This window comes from Delphinapterus leucas, chromosome 15 (assembly GCF_059928025.1).
Source record: "Delphinapterus leucas isolate spDelLeu-1000000601 "Yukka" chromosome 15, BTC_Dleu_Yukka2, whole genome shotgun sequence".
NCBI classification, from domain to species: Eukaryota; Metazoa; Chordata; class Mammalia; order Artiodactyla; family Monodontidae; genus Delphinapterus; species Delphinapterus leucas.
Window position 1 is genome coordinate 74,443,677 of NC_143143.1, and position 22,354 is coordinate 74,466,030.

At 44.5% G+C, this 22,354-nt stretch overlaps 1 protein-coding gene across 3 annotated transcripts in view; it reads right to left on the reverse strand.

Moving 5' to 3' along the window:
• Positions 1–22,354, reverse strand: part of SLC13A3 (solute carrier family 13 member 3) — an 86,485-nt gene that overhangs the window by 39,241 nt on the left and 24,890 nt on the right. Inside the window, exons 1-2 of one of the 3 annotated variants that reach the window (XM_089896999.1) lie at positions 7,368–7,650; positions 4,513–4,673 (exon numbers count right to left, since the gene is read on the reverse strand). In XM_089896999.1, the coding sequence (XP_089753125.1) occupies positions 4,513–4,673; positions 7,368–7,603 (397 nt within the window). In that variant the 5' untranslated portion in view covers positions 7,604–7,650. Of the gene's footprint in view, positions 1–4,512; positions 4,674–7,367; positions 7,651–22,354 lie in introns of those variants that run through there. The other 2 variants (XM_022565056.3, XM_089896998.1) reach the window with 2 other exon arrangements.

Genomic DNA, 22,354 nt, shown 5'->3' on the forward strand with positions numbered 1-22,354 from the left:
GGCTCTGGGGACTCAGTACTTTTAAAAGCTCTGTAGGTCATTCTTTTGGGCAGGCAGGGTTGAGAAGGCTCCCCTGAAGTTAGAGATGGGGAACTGAAGCCTCCAGTGGCCGCCCACGACCTTAGAGGGGGTGAGTGCTCCCCAGTTTGCCACAGTCCTCACCTGGCCGCTTTTCTCAGCCGTGCAAGCTGGCTGCTGCCAGCATCGGAGTTGGAGAGCCCTGATACAAAACTGTACGTGCTATAGACGAGGCAGAGGAAGCTATACATACACACATGGCTATGAACAGTAATTATCTGTAGCAATTAAAATTAGGAAGGAGGGAGTTTCACTTTTTCTTTATGCAAATTAGTAATGTGAAAAAATTTGATACCAAGCATTATTTTTTTCTAACGATGATGATAAAACCAATGAAGATGAAGTTGAAAAAAACTTGGAAAACCAAGGTGCTACTCAGCCCCTAGCAGCTCAGCTACTCTTAACCATTTATCCCGGGTCATCCCTGTACTTCCTGTGACCACGGTGACCCAAGTGACCACACGAAAACAGGCCAAAGTCTCCAAAGGTTCTGACTTCCCTGGGTCCAGAAATCGCAGGCTGGTTAGGAGCTCGGTGTTTACGTAAGATCTTATTCAAATAATAACAATCCCTGAGTTTATATCGGGTGGGGGAGCTGAGAACTTTCACATTTGTAATCTTACAGCAGCCTCAGAACAGACTGGGAGAGCTGGGCAGGGGTTATTACCTTCCTCTTTACACCTCGGGAAACTGAGGCCCGGAGACACGGGGGAAGCGTGGGATAAAGATGACTCACTGGGTAAATGGCAGAGTCGGCTTGTTCCCAGGACTACTGATTCCCCACCCCTTGAATCTCACCCCACCTCCAAAGGCACCCACCTGGCTCTGACCTGGAACAGCTGACTCTAATTGAACCTCCCTGGTATGACTGAAATGTTCTTGAAGTTTGGCACACAGAAGGCTCTCAGGAAAGAGTTCTTGTATCAGATTAGGTAAATAGCACCCCAGGGGAAGTCAAAGGTCCCCAGGATAGGCAGTTTTACATCCATTCATTTACTTAGTTCCCACAGCCGCCTGGGCGGTAAGGATTAATGTCCCCATTTTATATATGAGGAAACAGGCGTAGAGCAGTTCAGTAACTGGTTTGTTTACTTATTTATTTATTTCACACACTTATTGATTATCCACTACGTGCCAAACAGTGTTCTAGGTGAACAATGCTATAGTTCACAGCAATGAGAAAGATTGACACAAGCTCCCACGGAACTTGGAGTCCACGGAGGAGACGGGTAATAAATCCTTCTCAACTAGCAGTCATAGGAAACTTCAACCTGAATCAAGGTGTAGGGTCTTATTACCCACTCTTTCCAATTCCTGGAACTCTTATACTGGTTTTTATATAATAGCAATAGTATCACTGCCACGTATTAACCATGTCTATGTGCCAGGCTCTCATTTCTCATGTAAGCCTGACAACGATATGTACGAAATGGGTGGTTTTGTCCTCATTTTATAGATGAGAGAAGAGCCTCAGGAAGAGGCCCCCTCTCGCAGCCTCATGAATGAAGAGGGAAGAGGAGGACAATGCTTAACTCAGCTGACAGACTGCTTCTGGAATGAGAGTGTCTTGGGCATTCTTAAAGGAAAGGCATGGGTGGCAGCCTAGCCTTCTCTGGGCAGAAAAAAGGAGGGGGGAGAGTGGAAGAGTTTAGATTCAAAAGCCAAATGGGCCCCTTACTGGCTGAGGGACTTTGGGCAAATACTTCACCACTCCGTGCATCAGTTTCCTCCTCTGTAAAACAGGCATGATGACAGGGCCACCCCTGAAGGGCTGAAGTAGAGGATCGAATGAGAACATGCATGTAGAAGGAGAAGCCACCACCCATGTGGCCCTGGTCCCCCAGGCAGTACAAGGAGCAGAGTGTGTAAAAGAACTGAAGAGAAGCAGCAGGGCTGCCCTCCAAGGCTGAGGATCCCTAGGGTGTTGTCCAGCGAGCCCCGTCCTGCCCCAGGCTCTATCTTGTTCTGGCTTGTAAGCACAGATTCCAGATTCAGAGAAAGCTCAGCAACTAACTCACCATGTTGCTTTGGGCAAAGCATTTTGCCTCTCTGACCCTCAGTCTCTTCGTCTGTAATATGGGTGTCATCTACTTCATAGTACTGTTATGAAGATTAAATCAGCTAATGGGTATGAAAAATTTAGCACAGTGTCTGGCATAGGGTGGGTCTTCAGGAAATGGTAGCTCACATCATCCTTATAGTTGCTGCTCTGGGTGTCCCTCAGGGACTTAAAGCCTCCAGGAAAGCCTCCAGGAGCCTCCTCGCCCCTATCCTGGCCCATAAACAGAGTCTCCACTCCCTCCACTCCTGTCCTTACCTCCTGCCACCAGGACAGAGCACAGAAACTGGATGAAAGAGAACATCTCTCTTTGCACTGGAATTACCCATTTTAGGTCTTGGGGCTGATCATTAACTAATCCCCGATCTCTGATCCTGCCGCCTATGAAAGCAGAGGTCTGCCCCAGCCTCTCAGGGTCTCCTGCCTCCTGACATCCTGCAGCATAAGGGGAAAGACTCTGGATTTCGCATGACGCTGTGTGTGACCTTGGGCAAGTCCCTTCCCCTTCTCGAGTCTCAGGTTTTTCATCTTCTTTCATATAATGAGGGAACTGGCTTTCATACCTTTTTTTCTTTTTTTTTTTTTGTCACTAAACTCTTAGAAAAAACATCTTCTATGGGAGGCAGAACAACAGAGGTTAAGAGTACAGGCGCTAAAGTCAACCCACCTGGATTCAAAATACCAGAGCTGCTGTTTTGGAATTATGTGACCTTGGGGACTACTTTAACCACTTTTTAAATTTCTTCCTCCATTCCCATTGCTCTAAATGAGGTCAAAGCTAGCTCCACGTCATTCAGATGTAAGGCCCTTAGATGAGACCTTGCATAAAAGTAAGTACTCAGTAAACATCGGTGATTGTTACTTGGAAGCTCAGAGTATAAAGTAGGTAAAGTGGGGGCAGCTGGGTTGAAATGAGAAAGCAGAGTTAACTGCTTGCTGCCACCCCAAGGTGACTATGAGGTATTCTCTTGGAGCCCCAAGACTCAGGATGCGGCAGCCATTTTGCAACCACGAGGGAAAGACCAAGGGAATCACAGAGATACCAGTGAACAGCCCTGACATCCTTGTGCCTCTGAAATGACCCTGGAACTGCCCTTCTCTGACTTTTTGACATTTGAGGAAAATAACCCTTGTTCTTTAAGTCACTGGCAGACAGGCATCCTTTTACCTGCAGCCAAAAGAATTCTCACTGATGCAGCCGATTTCACGCGGAAGAGGGTGGGCTCTGCAGCCAGACTGCCTGGGTGCAAAGTTGGGCTCTACCATTTGCTCGTTGTGTGACTTGGAGAAGTCAGTTCCCCTCTCTGAGCTCTCATTTAGTCACTTAAAAACATGGCAGCTACTTGTGTTTTGTTTTCTTTAGAACACAGTTTCAGAGATTTCAGTGAATCCAATCCCTCATTTCACGGCACATTCTCACTACCTGTTGCACAAGGCCACTCTTTTTGTTTTATTTATGAATTTGGTCCCTTTTACCCCCATTTCCCAATCCCATCCTTCCCAGAGCAACCACTGGGATGCGTTTAATGTATAGCTTTTCCTTTATGTTCTTGCAAACGTTTTGTCTTTTGTGAGTATTTTTAATTTACGTAACGATATTGTGTTCTATATCTCCTTCTGGCTTTTCCAATCACAACTAAGTTTTATGAGATTTATTTCTATAACTATATGTCCCTCTAATTCTTTGTTCCTAAAAGCAGCATAGTGCTCGGTGATGCACCCACCACACTCAATCTCCTCCTTTACTGGCGATGGTGGCCATACCACAACCCTAAACCTAACCCGAACCTGAACCCTAACCAGCATACCACAGGGAATGCTGCACTAAACATGGTCACATGTGTCTCCTCATGAACCCGTGTCAGAATGCCTTTAGCACTTGCATTCAGGGCCAAACTTCTGGGTTCCAGGGTATACGCACTCTTAGTTTGATCAAATATTTGTAGAATGCCCTTAAGAAAGGCTGACTGTCCACACTGTCTAGCAGCGCACAGAGTTCCAATGGCTCCCATTCCTGCCAACACTGGGCACTATCCAGCTTTCTTATTTTTGCCAATCTCATTGAAATAAATCTCATCATTGTTTCAAGTTGCATAGTACCTACTTCATGAGGCTGTTTTGAGACGCCAAGGAGTTAATGTATGTAAAGTGTTTAACTCATTGCTTAGTACACAGTAAATGCTCAATAAATGCAAATTTTTAAAAAAGGTACCATGGTTTGACTTAGTGAATTCTCAGTTACTATTATTAAACTTGGCACATAGTAGGTGCTCAATAAGTGCATTCCCTTGGCCTTCCCCAACACCCTCTGGATGTCCCCACTCCCACTCTTCCACCTTGGTGGAGTTCCTCCCAGTCCCTTCCCACAGACTCACCTGCTTTCTCTTCACTCTCCCAGCTGAGGTCTTTATGAACCTCCTGGCCAAAGAGACTCTTCAGGATGGCGCTGGCGATGGGCAGCATCATGGCAGTGGAGGCCGTGTTGCTCAGCCACATGGACAGAAAGGAGGTGGTCACCATCATCCCTAGGATGAGCCTGGGAACAGAGGGAGTTAGAGGCCGATCTAGAACTGGGGCCTCTGGTTTGTATCCCACCTGTTTACACATGGAAAGTTAAGGCCCAGAGAGGACAAGCTAGTGACCAAGTGGGAACCAAATCCATTCACCACGCTTATTCTAGATCTAAGGAAACTGACTCAGTGTATGTAAGTGAACTGACCTCAGGTGCCCAAGGTAAATTAGTTCTAAAGACACACCAACCCTGACATTTTCTTTCCTTTGCCCACAAATCCTGGATAGCTCCCATTGCAGAATAAAGGTGTCTTGGTTTGGCACCAAGACTCTCCACTGTTTCACCCTAAGTGGCCTTCCCAGCCTCCTCTCTCCCCCTTCCCTTCCCACTCCTCCCAGGCACCCCTGCTCAGGCTCTGCTGAGTTTCTCGCCAGCTCCCAAACACGCCTTGATGTCCTGCCTGCCTGCCATTGCTTGGTCCCTCCCACCAACAGGAATCTAAGTTTAGTGATTTGCTTTTCTTTACATTGAACTCTTAATCCACCTGGAATTAATTTAGTTGTATAGAACAAAGTCGGATCTAAGTAGAATTTTTTCCTAAAGAATACACAAATTATTCCAACACCCACCACTTCTTGAATCCTTCCCTTTCCCACGGATTTCAGTTTCTTCCAGATTATTTATTCTGTGTTTTAAAAATCTATTTCTGAGCTAGTGTCATACCGTTTTCATTTTTGTAACTTTAAAACATGTTTGACAGCAGCCTCATCCATTCTTCAAGGCCAAATGTAACCTCCTCCAAGAAGTCACCCAATATCTCTCATGTGGGCTCATATTGCACCATGTGTCCCTTAGGTATTAAATTCTGCTCTGTGTTGGGATCAGTTCTATAGATGGAATCTCTCCCATAGGACGGACAGTTCCTCCATGAGGAAACAGCTACAGAGCCTAGCAGAATGCCTGGCCCAGAGCAGACGCTAGAAAACCATGAGTTATTCAGAACCTCCTTCTCCCTCATCGCCACCCCCATCCCCACCACAAAAAAGAGCTCTCAAACCTATCCATTCAGCCCATCTCCACTGCCACCACCCTAGTCCAAGGTGGCACCATCTCTCGTCTGGATCCCCAGAACAGTCTCTTACCTGGGCTGCATCTGGCTTCTCACCTTCATCTGATCCCCTCATGGCAGCCAAGAGGAATTTTTTAAAAAATGCAAATCTGGTCATGTCACTCCCCAGCTTAGAATTCTTTAAAGCAGAGATTGATAACCAGGGGGGCCATAGATATAATTCAGAATGGACATGATAGGGGAAAATATACCTCTATTTTACTAACATCTAATAGAAATTAAATATTTCCTTCAGTGATAAACATAGGCAAAAAAGTTCAGTATTATTAGAAGGGGAGGACTTCCCTGGTGGTGCAGTGGTTAAGAATCCACCTGCCAATGCAGGGGACACGGGTTCGAGCCCTGGTCCAGGAAGATCCCACATGTTGGGGAGCAACTAAGCCCGTGAGCCACAACTACTGAGTCTGTACTCTAGAGCCCATGAGCCACAACTACTGAGCCCGCATGCCACAACTACTGAAGCCCGCGCGCCTAGAGCCTGTGCTCCACAACAAGAGAAGCCACCACAGTGAGAAGCCCGCACACCACAATGAAGAGTAGCCCCCGCTCACCACAACTAGAGAAAGCCCGCGTGCAGCGACGAAGACCCAATGCAGCCAAAAATAAATAAATAAATTAATTAATTAAAAATTTTTTTTCTCTGTTAGAAGGGGAGTTGGTTATCAGTAAAGATCACAGACACTTCTATATCACATTATAATAGTTGAGACATCTTGGAATATCACTGACACTCAGAACTGCCTCAAAACTACAGTTATGAGGCTGTTGCTAGATCTCATCATTTATTGTATTAATAAAGAAGTACATACAGTATTCTTACAAATTTGTGTGGTTTTAAAAAATTGTTTGGATAAGTGCATTTTGCTGTAATTGTTGTGGTTGTTGTTTTAAATCCTATGTGTTGTGCTTTATGAATTTAAAAACATTACTGGGAAGGAATCCTTAAGATTCAACAAATTGCAAAAAAAAAAAAAGATTAAAAGAACAACAATGACCTTATTTTAAAGGCCATTCAATCATCTTGAAATAAAAGTTGGAATCCTAGCTAGGCGGCCCAAGGCCCTTAGGAATGGACCCTACCTCCCTGCCTCTCCAAGGCCATCTTTCCATCCACTCCCCACCCACCATGTCACCTTGGCTGGTAAACAGAAAACCAGGACGATAACAGCCAGCATTTACTGTGCAGGTCCAAGCTACTGTATCATCATTTTACAGGCAAAGAGAGCCTAAGTCACCTCCCAGAGCAGGAAAGGTGGGATTCAGCCCCAAGTAGTCTGAGTCAAACTGCTAATATGGCCCCCTCTAAAACTACTGGACAGGAATCCCTGGGGGTGAGGTCTGGGAATCAGCATTTCAACTGATTCCCATGTGATTCTTACATACTTTCGAGAACTGCCCAAGGGCCTAGCACTGTGTCTGGCACACAGAGCGGCTCACTAAATATTTGAGAAATGAATAAACAAGTGGATGGTGGGACATGATGAGTTTGTTGCCCTGGATGACCAGAGCAGGAAGAGTGGGTTTAGGCTCCAAGAGATGTGGTCCCTCTGCCTCGCCACCTCTGGGCTGTACCCATTACCTGGCCTTACCTGGCCGGCTGGACCCCAGTGAGCATCAGGACCTTGAGGGCAATTCTCCGGTGCAGGTTCCACTCCTCGATGGCGCTGGCCATGATCAGACCGCTGAGGAAGAGGAAGTTGGTGTCCAGGAAGTACTGGGCGCAGACCTTGTTGGAGGGCAGGATGCCCAAGAAGGGGAAGAGGATGATGGGCAGCAAGGCCGTCACCGAGAGGGGCAGGGCCTCTATGCACCAGTACACCGCCATGAGCAGGATGACGAACAGGCAGCGACCTTCCTGCAGGGGGGAGATGCAGGCTCAGGAGGGTCAGCAGAGATTTGGGTGGCAGAGGGAGAAGAGGTCCTGGAGCAGGGCCCATCAGGGCCCATTCCTCGGGGAGGCAGTGGAGAGGGTAAGTGCCCAAGGCTCAGACTTTGAGCCGGTGGTGTCACCTATCTGAGCCTCATTTTGCTCAACTATAAAATGGGGAAGCTATATCTGTCCATTTTATAGGATTGTTTGACGATAAAATGAAATACCCCATTGTCTTAGAAGTAGACCCTGAGATGAGCATGAGAGGGAAAAGTAGTTTGCTCGACAGGGAATCTCAGAAAGTTCTGGAAGGGCAGTGAGGAAGTGAAACAGAGAAGGACGCCAAGACAGTGTATTAACAAGAAGGTTACTACGGAGGGCAGCTGGGGCTCAATCTTGATGGGGACCCTGGAAGACAGTGGAGATCATGCCTCAGAGTAGTCCCCCTGGGAGGCAAGGAAGCTGCTATTTATCTGCCAGCTCTTGGTCATCACTGGTTGAGGGCTGCTCATGGGAGAGTTAACTCCCCAGCACTTCGACCTGCCCTGTGCAGCAGCCAAATTAACAAGTTCATGCAGAGCATCCAGGGCTCTGCAAGAAGCTATTGGCATGTGCAGAATGGTAACCGCCAACAGGGACGTGGACAGAGCACCAGTAGCAACGGCCGCATCCATACATGGCATTTAGCACAACGTCCAACACTGGGTACCCACTCTATAAATAGTAATAATAATTACTGATATTTATTGGGCTAGTAGGTACCAGCTATTGTTTATTCATCACAAAATCCCAGTGAAGTACGTATAATTATTATGACCATTTTGTGGATTGGGAAACTGAGATTCCAGGAGGTCAGTAGCAAGGCAATGGTTGTGCAAACAAGACAATCTACCTCCAGAGCCAACTCTCTTAACCAAGTACCCCACAGGTGTTACCAGCTGAATGCTAGAATCTATGCCTTCAGGTTGACAATGCAATTTCAAAGGTTCAAAACAAAACGGATCTGTGGTTGCCAAGGCTGGGGTTAGGATGTTTGTGTTTTGCGGGGGCGGGGGGAGCTGCAAAGAAGCACAAAGGAAACTACTGGGGTGACAGAAATGTTCTAGACCTCGATTGGGGTGGTGGTTGCATGGGTTTGTACATTTGTCAAAACTTGTGAAACTATTCACCTGCTGATGAAACAAGAGCGCAGTAATGGTAACATCTTCTGATACATCAGTGTCCCTCAGGGTCCATAACAAATAGTGTCTTATTATTCCCATAGTCACTATTTAAATAAAACTGCCTACTGCCCTGACCTTGCTTTCTTATATTCTCTCAAGGCAATGATCTTGTGTGTACAGACTATTTCTTGGATTTGGTGCTGTCTGATGCCATTTATTCTCCTTACTTCTTACATAGTAGGTTTTGTTGACTTTATTCAGTGTCCACAGCACACTGAACTGAATTCCATCCTAACAAGCACCATCCTAATAGAACATATTCTCAGCTACACAGGACAGGCATCAAACTATGTGCAGACACTACAATTAGTTAATCCATCTAAAGGGGCAAGGTCCAATGGTCCAGGGAGACCAATGAGATGGCTTTGGCAATAATCCAAGCAACAGATACTGGCAGCTAGGGTCTGATGGGAGCAGTGGAGGTAACAAGTCATCAAATTCTGGATCTATTTCTAAGATAGCTTTGCCAAGGATCTGTTATGATGTGTAAGGCAAAGAGAGAAGCCCAGGGTAATTCTAGTTGTTGGCCTCAATGGAAGAATGAGGTTTTCCCTTACTGAGAGAGGGAAGACTGTAAGACACACCTACATCCATTTCCAAACCTTGAAAACACATCCTGAGACTCTGCTTAACACGCCCAACATAGGAGAATTTCCATTTCCCAAGTGCCTTAGCTTTTGTACCAGTGTTTACATTCTCTCATGCAATTTACAGACCTACAAAAAGTCTCTTGCAGAGAGAATTTTTGTAAAACAAATCCTCTTTTCCCATTTGTCTATTTTTTCTTTTGTTGCCTGTGCCTTTGGTGTCATATCCAAGAAATCATTGCCAAATCCAATGTCCTGAAGTTTTTGTCTTATGTTTTCTTCTTAGATTTTTATAGTTTTAGGTCTTATGTTTAGATCATGAGCACATTTTGAGTTCATTTTTGTATGTGATGTTAGATAAAGGTCTAACTTCATTCTTTTGCACATGAATATCCAGTTTTCCCAGCACAATTTGGTGAAAAGATTGTCCTTTCCCCATTGAATGGTCTTGGGACCCTCTCCAAAAATCATTTGACCATACACGTGAGGGTTTATTTCTGGGCTTTCTATTCTGTTCCATTGGTTTATATCTGTCTTTTTGCCAGTACCACACTGTTCTGATTACTGCAGCTTTGTAGTAAGTTTTGAAATCAGGAAAACTTCTGAGTCCTCCAGCTTTGTTCTTTTTCAAGATTGTTTTGGCTATTTGGGGTCCCTTGAGATTCCACATGAATTGTAGGATGGGTTTTCTATTTCCACACAAAAAATCACTGGGGTTTTGATAGGGATTGCACTGACTCTTTAGATCACTTTGGGTAGTATTGATATCTTAACAATATTAAGTTTTCCAACCCATGAACACAAGATGTGTTTCCACTTACAGTCAGTCCCCTATTTCTGATGGTTCAACTTAACGATTTTTTAAACTTTATGATGGTGCAAAAGTGATATGCATTCAGCAGAATTTTGAAGTTTGATCTTTTTCCAGGCTAGCAATATGCAGTCTGATCCTCTCTCCTGATGCTGGGCAGTGGCAGCGAGCCTCAGCTCCCAGCCAACCACACCATCATGAGGGTAAACAACCGATATACTTACAAGCATTCTGGACCCAGGCAACCATTCCGCTCTTCACTTTCAGTACAGCATTCAATAAATTACATGAGATATTCAACACTTTATTATAAAATAGGCTTTGTGTTAGATGATTTTTGCCCAACTGTAGGCTAATGTAAGTGAGCACATTTAAGGTAGGCTAGGCTAAACTATGATGTTGAGTAGGTTAGGTGTATCAAATGCATTTTTGACTTATGATATTTTTAATTTACAATGTGCTTATTGGGATGTAACCCCATTGCAAGTTGAGGAAGATCTGTATTTATGTCTTTCATTTCTTTCAGCCATGTTTTGTAGTTTTCATTGTACATGTCTTTCACCTCCTTGGTTAATTCCTAAGTATCTTATCCTTTTTGATGCTATTGTAAATGAATTATTTTCTTAATTTCCTTTTTAGATTGTATAGAAATGCAACTGATTTTTGTGTGTTGACTTTGTATCCTGCTACTTTGCTGAATTCATTTATTAGTTCTCACAGTTTTGAGTTGTTGGGGTCAGGGAAGAATAATTGTAAAACAAATCAACACTGCTTGAAACAAATATTTTAAGAGGTCAGACTATTGGACACACATTTTAAAGATCGAAAGCAAAAGCGATAATATGGAATCAAATACCACGACTAAAAATTGCCTAAGTTTTGATTTCCTAACATCTTTTTGGTTCCTATACCAGGCAGATTCCTACATATCAGGGATGAGAGATCTTAGATAATCACAGATTTATAAGTATTTATAACTTCCAGCCCTTTGTCCAAGCAAAATTGTATATTGAATCACAATATAAAACAGACAAACCTTGAGAGTAAAATTTAGTTAAAAGGAGTTTTTCCGGGAGAAGTGGGATGAGGAGCTCCCTACTGGGCCCCCTGTTCACTCCCTCCCTCCCACCTACCCTGGCAAACCTAATACCTCCCTGATCCAGGAATTCAATGGAGGACAGTCAGACCATCGCCAAGCCCCCTGCTTTACGGATATGAACACTGAGACCAGAGAGGCAACAGATAGGTGTCAGGCATGTTTCTAGAACCCCAAACTGGGGTTTCCCAGGCAGCTGAGATCCTGCGCTGCATCTGTTATAGAAAAGGACCTCTTTGTCTCAATGGGTGCTTGGAGCCAAAAGGCATCGTTCCAGGGTTCCACAGAGGCAAACAAAGGGGCAGACCCAGCCCAGGTACTCCTAGTACAGCAAACAAAGATGCAGGAAAGTGGCAACACAATAAACAGCACCCCATTTACAGAAGCTTCTGGAATGCCCACGTTCTGCCAGGGGAGTTTCAGGGACCACCCTGGAAGCCAATGAATCCAAAGGTTCAGGCCACAAAAAAGCAAATTTGGCCAACAAGGTCTTCTTAGGGCTTGGAACCTGTGAGTCCACAAATGGACCCGAATATCAGCTAGAGACAGTTTTCATAGCTCAGAGAGGTCAAGTGACTACTCTGAAGACACACAGCTTCCTAGAGATGGAGCCAGGTTTTAAGTAGAAGGCCATGTCCTGGCTCCTTGTGTGGCAGAAGCGTGATACCACTTGTCTCCATCCCCTTATCCTGCTTCATTTTTCTTCATATAACCAAGTGCTGCCACCTGTTTTAGTCAGTGTTCCCCAGAGAGAGAATGGATAGGACATATCTAGATACATGTAAGAGGAGACCTGTGATAGGATTTGGCTCCCACAGTTATGGAGGCCAGGAAGTCTCACGATTTTCCATCTGCGAGCAGGAGAACCAGGAGAGCTGGTGGTGTAATTCAGTCCAAGGTCAAAGCCCTGAGAAGCAGGGGACTGCTGGTGTAGGTTCCAATCTGAGTCCAAAAGCCCAAGAACCGGAAGCACCGATGTCCGAGGGCAGGAGAAAATGGATGGCTCAGACAGAGCGGAAGGGAATTTGCCCTCCCTCCACCCTTTTGTTCTATTCAAGCCCTCAGCTGATTGGATGATGCCCAACACATTGGTGAGGGCAGGTCTCAGTCTACTGATTTAAATGCAATCTCTTCCAGAGACATCCTCACAGATACACTAAGAAATAATGTTTCACCAACTAACTAGGCATCTCTTAGCCTAGTCAAGGTGACATAAAATTAACCTGAATGCAGACTTTGTACTTTACTGGTTTTCTCTTCCACTAGAATGTAAGCTCTAGGAGGGCAGGGATTGTGTCCCTGAAGCCAAGAACAGTGCCTGGCACATAGTAGGAACCCAAAATATTTATTGAATAACGAATACGTGCTTCTGCAACTCAGACAGTGCTTACAACATGTTCACTATCATCCATTCAGCAAACATTATTCCTGACCACGTGCTAAGCACCAGACTGGGAGTTGAGACTACGAAAATGACTGAGACATAGTCACGGCACTTTTACCAGGAAATCTGACAGTGCCAATCATAGGACCATTCTCAATGGCTAGTTCTCCTCAAACTCAAATGACCTTATCAGACTCTACCCACCAAATATCCCTCAAGTGGTGTGCTGGTAAATGTTTAACAACTGGCTCTCTGAAAAAACTGTGGGTGTATATGTTTGTGTGTGTGTGTAAAAGTTCTTGATTATTATTCAGTTCAGCTAAGAAGCCACTCATGTCATTGACCACTGAGTTTAGTTCCACTATGAATGTCGGTTATGTTTTAATTTACATTAATTATTAAGACAAAACAGACACAATGAAGGAACATGTCGGGATGTCACTTGCTTACCAATGGTGTGTCTTCTTTACTGTATCAAATGATGGTTTTCAAATACCAGAAGAATAGTTCCTCATTTTTTGTGCTAGTCACAATATAACAGCTATAGACAACACATTTTAAGTGTGATCTGTATTACTAACTTTTCCCATTACCTTCTTTTTTTTTTTGCGGTACGCGGGCCTCCCACTGTTGTGGCCTCTCCCGTTGCAGAGCACAGGCTCCGGATGCGCAGGCTCAGCGGCCACGGCCCACGGGCGCAGCCGCTCCGCGGCACGCGGGATCCTCCCGGACCGGGGCACGAACCCACGCCCCCTGCATCGGCAGGCGGACTCCCAACCATCGCGCCACCAGGGAAGCCCTCCCATTACCTTCTTAAGTCTAGACAAGCAACCAAACAATGAGCTAAGCCCTGATTTGTAGTGTTTACTGATTTCTATGGTGTAAATATGCCCACATGGCTGATTTCAAGCCACCAAGTTACATCACTGAGCACAGTGTTGGAAAGAGATGGGCTGTATCACAACACTCCACAGTATTTCCTCCGCACACATAGATGTAAATAACAGTAGATGTAAATAATCCCAAGACCACAGATAATAGTAAAACAATTAGGAAGCGATGAGTTTTGACTATCTATTACCTTTGTTTTGATGTAACTTTTTAACCCCAATTAATAAAATTTCATTTTAAATAGTATCTATGTTTAACAACTAGCTAGCAAAATTCGTGAAATGTAACCATTAGGTCTTGTGAGCCAGTACATGGGCTCCAGTCACTCTGTGGGCCTCCAGGCAGAAGAACATCCATGGAAAGCCCCCAAGGAATCTGGGTCACATTCTGGTGCAAACTCGACATTCTTCAACCCATGTGTGGTATCATGCTCCATAATGCATCCATTGTTTAAAAATATACAATTATTTGCTGTCAAAGTTGGAAACTTGCTGCTGGCTTTGGAAGACACAACTATCCTGTTTTATGCGCCACCTGACAGACCGATAGGTATTCCAGTTTGAAGAATATATGTCTGTCTTTATCAGCTCAGGTTGCTACAAGCAAATACCAGAGACTGGGTGGCGTAAACAGCAGACATTTATTTCTCACAGTCCTGGAGACCTGGAGGATCTAAGATCCAGGTGTCAGCAGATTTGGACTGTGTGGAGAGCTCTCTTCCTGGCTTACAGACGGCTGTCTTTTCCTTACGTCCCCACGTGGTCCTTCCTTGGTGCCAGGCATGCAGAGGCAAGCTCTCTTCTTGTAAGGGCTATAATTCCATCATGGGCCCCCCCCCCACCCCGCCCTCATGAACTAATCTAATCTTACAGCTTTGAAAGGATACTAAATGGATAGTATGAACTACTTTATACCAATAAATTTGATAACTCAGAGGAAACAGAAAAACTTCTTGAAAAACATAACTTATTCAACAATCAGAAAAAGAAAGGCTGAATATTTCATTGTCTATTAGAGAGAATCAATCATTTAAAAACTCCCCTCAAAAAACAACAACAACAAAAAAACCCTCTAAGCCCTGCTGACCTCGATGGTAATTCTACTAAACATTTAAGGACTAAGTAATACCCATCTTACACAAACCCTTCCAGAGAACAGAGAAAAGAGGAGCATTTCCCAATTCATTTTGTGAGGCCACGGTAACCCTGCTACCTGAGTTATCCTTACGAGGGCATGAAAAGAAAAGAAAAGAAAAGAGAATATTATAATGGTCGAGGTCAGTGGCATGAAAAGCCACCTAGTAAATCTGAACCCTAAGAAGCTCTGTTCAGAGCTGCCTTTTCTATCCTGCCTCACATCACCATGCAGGAGAATAATTATGATAATAATGACAACCAAAACCACCAACATGTTTTGAGTACTTATTAAGTTCCAGGTATTTTACATGTATTAATTCATTTAATGAGAGGTCCTATTATTTTTCAGAGGAGATTATAAATGACATCGATTTAGTCATGCATGTAAAGCTATGACCCAGGTAATTCAGTCCCAGGGTAGTGTTGCTGCTCATGAACTGCATATCTAAACAGAAATTCTAATCTTTAAACTCTCTTCCCCTAGACATTTAAAGGGCTCCGAGTATAATGAGAGTTAATGAACAAGTGCTTACAACTGGCCAGGTACTTTTCCTAGTAATTTACATGCATTAACTCATTCCGTTCCACAGCCATGCTTGGAGGCAGATATTATTGTCTCCATTTTAGCGATGGGACAACTGAGGCAAAGAGGGTAAGTCAGGTAACCTGCCCGAGGATGCTGAGGCAGAGACCGGATTTGAACCCAAGGCGATCCGACTACAGAGTTTGCACTCCGTACCACTCCGCATCTCTGCATGATCCATGGGTGCCCTTGCCACATTCCTGCAGCCTCTAACTCTCTAGCATCCCTGGAATCTCTCGCATTCCTAGACCAAAAGAAACCCTCTCAAGCCTGGCCTTGCCATCTACCTCCCTCCATCACCTCTCGTCTGTGCCCCCACTGCCTCCAAAGGGCATGCTTTTAATAATCACCATGTCCCCTCCCAATTCTCCCATCCAGGAGCCTCATCCTTCTTTCCATTTTGGCTCCTTTTCTCTAGAAAATAATCTAACTGGAAGCTGTAGTCCTCCCTCTCTTCATAGGATAGCAACCACAACCACAATAAGACTACTAAGACCCAACATTTACTGAGAATGTACTATGTGCCGGACACCATTCCAACTACTGTCCCTGCGTTATCTCAGTTTAGTTGTGATTGTCACAACAGCCTTATGAAGCAGGTCCCGTGATTATCTCCATTTAACAGATAAGGAAACTAACACACAGAGTGATTAAGTAACCTGGCCAAGGTCACAAGGGCAGCCTACTGGATAAAACAGGCAGGTTCCCGGGCCTCCACTTAGCATTACGTCAGTACAGAAGTAGGAGGTGGGGAGAAGCTAAGCAGGTTACTTCCAAATGTCCCATCAGCATCTGGATGAATAGCAATGAATGAATTTTTCAGCCTAAGTATAACCCATGTAACATTTGGGACATACTTATACTAAAAGAATTATTCACTGTTCATCTGAAACTCAAAGTGAACTGGGCACCCTGTATTTTATCTGGCAACCCTAGCTGGACAAATACTCCAAAGGTGTGAGGAGGAAAATCCCGAGTGTTCCTTGAGGACCAGAGGTGGGTCACCAGGGCCACTTTAAATCCTAAGAAGTCTGCTTCTATGTAGGACCCCCTCAAAAGTTCACACAGAGCAAACCAATGGAAAACCAGGCACTGGAAGGGCGCAGCCTATCAGATAAAATGTATCCCATAAGGAAAGTGTTCCTGGAGTGGGGACCCTCTACTCCCCCACCTCCTGCGATGCTCGCAAGACAATGTGTCAGAGGACATACCAGGCCCCCAGTGGGGGAAGCCAGCTGAACAGAGGAGCCAGCAAGCACTCACTTGCTCCCCAGGTGTCTCCTGCCCTCCTGGCTTCTCTCACACTGGATGTCAGAGACCTCTCTCTAGAACACGAGGAAGAGGAAAAACTTAAGGGGGAGTCCGGGAGAGAAGGATCTTCCTCTCAGTGGCTCCCAGCCCGTGGAGCACCCAGGTAGGGGAGCGAAAAAGACTTCTTCGAACCAAGTTCCACATTTTGATCCTTGCCTGGAACTGAACATTGACTTTCTGAATAGAGATCGTGTTTGTATATTCAAGTAACTGGAGGATTTTAATTACTTCTCAAGAGTGATGGGGAAAGTCATGGTCTGCAGGAGTTTTAGTCCAGGTTATAGGGGAAGAACGTCCCCTACTGAATACATTTTAGAGAAATAGCTGGAGAGAAAAATAAACATGACTTTTAAAAAAAAATTAGCTTTATGAGCTATAGTTTACGTACAATAAAATGCGTCCATTGTAAGTGTACAGTTTGCATTTCAACAAATGTATGTACCCATACAACCACCATGCCAATCAAGACAGAACATTTCCAATAAAGAAATATACATACAAAGGAATATTACTCAGCCACAAGAAAAGAATGAAATAATGCCATATGCAGCAACGTGAATGGATGTACAGATTATTATACTATATGAAGTAAGTCAGATAGAGAAAGACAAATATATGATATCACTTATATGTGGAATCTAAAAAAATGATACAAATGAACTTAGTTACAAAACAGAAACACACTCACAGACATAGAAAACAAACTTATCAAAGGGGAAAGGTTGGGGGGATAAATTAGCAGTTTGGGATTAGCAGATACAAACTACCATATATAAAATAGAGGACCTACTGCATAGCCCAGGGACCTATATTCAATATCTTATAATAAACTATAATGGAAAAGAACCTGAGAAAGAATATATATATGTATATACATATAACTGAATCACTTTGCTGTACACCAGAAACTAACAGAACATTGTAAATCAACTATAGTTTAAAAAAAAAGGTATAGAATATTTCCATCCCCCAGAAAGTTCCCCTTAGCCCCTTTCAGGTCAATCCTCACACCCCCTCCAAAACACTGCTGTGCTTTCCATTGCTAGAGATTGGTTTCTCCTGTTCTTGGACTTTACTTAAATGAAATGATGTACTTTTGTATTTTCTGCTCAGTATAATGCCTGTGGATTCATCCATGAAATTGCATGCATCAGCAGTTAATTCTTTTTTACTACTGCCTAGTATTTCATCCTGTAAATATACCACTCTTTCTTTGTACATCTTCTTGCTGGTGGAAAGTGGAGTGTTTCCATTTTGGCATTATTATGAATAAAGCTGCTGTAAATATTCAAGGACTTCTGCTTCGGGGGTGACATCCTGCCAGTTCTTTAGTGCAATGTATTAATTCTGCACATTATAGAATGGGGGGGAGGGGGAGAAGTGCTGGTAAATTCTGGCTGCAAGTGTTGCCTTTCAAAGGCCTTGAGTCCCAGGCATGCATTCTCCCTCTCCCTCTTTCCTCTCTTTTCTCTCTCCCTCTGTTTCTCTCGCTCCCTCCTGTTCCCTCCTCGCTCTCTGGGTGCTCTTGCCGGGATGTCAACATCAATCCTTTGTGGAGGAATGATTCCAGATACAGCATGTGTCAGCCAGGGAGGTGATGTGAGGGAAATGGCAAGAGTTGGGAAGTCGATCCTTGGCCCACACGGGGCTTGGGCAGTGAGTGGGTCAAGAGTGTTTCATTACCTTGCTGGTTAGGGATTGCAGCAGGGCCGAGGTGACCCCAAATAGCTTCCCTGCCCCAGCTGAGCTTCCTGTGGGCAAACTGGATTCAGAACTGCCATCTGGATGCCAGACATCTGGTGAGGAATTAATAAAGTACTACTGCCCCTCACCCCCACCCCTCCACCCCAGCGGGCCTCGAGGACAAAAACTGGCTTCCGGAGAGCAAAAGTCTCCCAGGAGGCATGGAGGCAGGGACCAGAGAGCTGGCCTGTGGACAGTAAGCGGTGGGCTCTCAGAGATCCAGCGGGCCAAGCCCGTTCCCACCTCCAGGTCTTTGCACCTGCTGTCTCCTCTGCCTGGCCCTCACTCCTTGATCTCTGGCCCCTTGATCTCTGCCCAGCTCACTCCTTCTTGTTGTTTGGCCTCATCTCAAAGGTCTCCTCTTCACAGACCACGCTATTGTCTGTGGTCTGATCTCCACCATCCAGCCTTCTTGTCAAGAACTTACCAATGGCCGAAGTATTTCTTGTTTGTTCACTTATCATTAGCTCTCTTCCCACCAGACTGTAAGCTCCACACAAACAGGGCCCTTGTCTGTGTTTGTTCACCTCTATCTTCAGGGCCTCGATGGACATTTGTTAAATGAATGATTAAGTACTCTAAATCAGGCATCACAAACTCAAATGCAAGGGACAATTTAAAGAACAAAGTGGGCTGGCATAAGAAATATCACCTTGTTTTCTCAAGTCTGATTTGCAATTCTGACAGTGTTGTGGGTACAGAAAACCATCCTTTTAGCAGGGAAAAAAATGCCCAAGTTTAATGATAAATTACAGCTGGCACTGGGCTTTAGTGTCATGGGTGCAATAGGGAGGAGTGGGGACTGTGGTGAAGTGGGGAACATAGGCCCCTTGGAAACAGCACCTGCTGCTCAGCTCCTGACTGTTGCCATGGGGAAACGTGGGGCCCATGATGCCAGATCTCCTGTTTTTTCAAGAGAAGCTTGAAATTGTGCTTTTATGTGAAATCTCACCATTTTAAATGATTTGCCTATTAAAAGGAAAGTGTGGGCCAAAAAATACATCTGCAAAATGCATCAGACCCATGGTCACCACTTTATGACCTCTCGTCTAAGTGGTTTTAATTAGTGGAAAATCCCAGAAAAGTGCTCACACATACACAACTTGGAATCTAATGTGAAGTTGTTCACAGATTACTAGGACTCAGGATGCTCTGTGAAAAATCCCTGTTCTGTCTTAAAATCCCCATTTTACAGGTACAGAAACTGAGGTCACAGGAGGAGTGATCTCTTCAGGACCACACAGAGCACAAGAGAAGATCTCATGGCTCCCAGTCCAAACAGTGGATCAGGGAGTGGGGTCCAGTGAATCCATGATTTTACTCCAGTGCACAGCACGTCTGACCCACCTCTACCTCTGGGCTCCCTGTTTGGTGAACTCAGAGCAGCCACATGGACACAGGGAGAGTCAGTCTGCGTGTCTGCAGAATGGAATCTTCCTTTGATCCTTCAAGGGCAGATTAGGGTAGAAGGAGGGTAGAAGGCTAGAGTCACATGATCCTGAGACCCTGTTCCTTTGAATTTTAACTTCTGGAGTCCAGAGGTGGGGGAAAGTGTCTGATCTTGCAGGCTCACTTTCTGGGTCATCTCAAGAGTCAGCAGTCTGCCACTTTGCCACTTTGTTCTGTCCAGAGGCTCAGCTTCAGGAAGGGGAATCTTGCTGAGGTGGCCCAGGGTAGACGGAGTCGTGGCTCCAGGTGAAACATCTCTCACATTCCCAGCCTGTCCCCTCTGCCAGCAGAAGCTGGAGTGACTCAGCTAAAACCTCCAGGGGTGGACAAGCCCGAAGGAGACTGCAGCCCGAGAAGACAGGGGCCAGAAGCCAGAAGGCTGGTCCTCACTATGAAGGCTGATTGATCCCAGAGGCCAGGATTTGGCAGAATTTGATGTGGATGTGCTTGGGAGATGGCTGAAATGGAAAGTGGTCAGCTTTCTTTTTCAGAAGGGAAAAGAATGCCAAGGAAATCTCTAGAGCTGGGCTGTCCAAATGTAGTAGCTTCGGGCCACCTGTGGCTATGTAAATTTGAATTAATTAAAGTTAAATGATATTTAGAATCCCAGTTTCTCGGTCACATGAGTCACATTTCAAGTGTCCCATAGCTATGTGAGACTAGTGTTTACCTTTCTCAATGGAGCAGATCTAGAACATCCCCATCACCACAGAAAGTTCTGTTGGACAGAGCTACTCTAGAGAATTTGGGACTGAGGGCCAGGAAGTCTGGGTGTAGTGGTTTGGCCACTGAATTCTTGTGTCAAGTCACTGAGTTCATTCATCTGCAAATTGGAAATAATAATTTTGCGATGTCTACGTCACAGAGGATCCCATTAGAATGAGTGCACGTGAAAGCATTTTGAAATATGTACTTGACAGGCAGACTATTTTAGGAGTGAGATTATGAATAAATGTGTTCATTACATGCTCTGCTTTTCCAAATTTCAACAATAAATATGTATTTTTTTAAAGTAGACGTTCCCTGAATACACAGTTAATATATCTGTAAAATTCTGGGGTTATGCTTTCTTTTTCTGAGAATTAGGAGATATTTCACTGTGCAGAAATTTGAGGCCAGCCTGATTTCTTCCCTCTTACAGCTCATCATATTTTTTACCTGGATAGCCATAAGATTTTTTGGTTGAATCCTCAAGTTCATTCATGTTACCATGATATAGCTCAGTGTCGATGAGTAGAAGTTTTTTTCTAGGAGACAGAAAATTTGCATATGTTTTAAGTTCGCTTGGTTTCAGAGACGTTTTCTACTATTAAAGATTCCAATATTGTTTTGTTTTACTTGTTTGATTTCTTTTTCTTTCTTCTTCAGCAATACCAATTATGCAGAAGTTGGATTTCCTTTGTCCCCCCTATTGATCATTTTGCTTTCATCCTTTCTTACTCTTTCTTTCCCACTTCATTTTGTTCAATCTTCTTTAGCCTGTGTAACACGTCCTTGATTATGTTTTTAATATTTTCCATTTTGCTGTTTCTAAAAGAGCTTTTATAATAGAGTGGCTTCACTTTTATCCTCCCTCCACTTCCAGAAGACTGCTTTTTTCATCTCCGTCTACCTTTTATTATCTCTTCTTTGACCCTTTTTTTTTTTTTTTTTTGCGGTATGAGGGCCTCTCACTGTTGTGACCTCTCCCGTTGCGGAGCACAGGCTCCGGACACGCAGGCTCAGCGGCCATGGCTCACGGGTCTAGCCGCTCCACGGCATGTGGGATCTTCCTGGACCGGGGCACGAACCCGTGTGCCCTGCATCGGCAGGCGGACTCTCAACCACTGCGCCACCAGGGAAGCCCTTCTTTGACCCTTTTAGTTCTCATCTTGAGATTTATTTTAGGAAGGCCATCATTTCTTTAATTTTTTGTGTATTTCACAGAGAAATGTCTGTTCAGTAGTTTCTCTTCATTACACAACTCTTCCAGTATTTATTCTTTGTCTACTATTCATTTGATGTTCCCTTTCTTCTTATTTCTCACACAGTCTTTTTGTAGGTCCCATGCTGGCTACTTATCACAGTTCTTTGTTAAAAGAAAGTGTGGGGAGAGGGGCTAGGAGGAAGCTGGGGCAGCAGGTGTGTCTATGCAGTAGCCCTGTGGATTATCTCAGAACCCTTTCTCACCACCACTGCCCTGAAATATATCTCTACTCTAAGCAATAGACTTAGTGTGGAGATTAAGTGTAAAGACCCAAGAATGTCACAGTTCTTCAGTATCTCCTTGAGTAAGTCTCTTCGACTTACTGAGAGAGAAAATTAGAACCCTTACAACCATATGGTTGATCGTTATCCATCCTTCTCTCACCTGCCACTTTAACATCCTGCTTCTTACCAATGGTCTTCGAGCCTCTTCATCCAGTTCATCTGAACTCTGAACTGTCACATGCATTTCAGTGACTCTCCCTTCCCATGTGCATGCTTCAGGCTTTGCTGGGATTAGGAAGGGC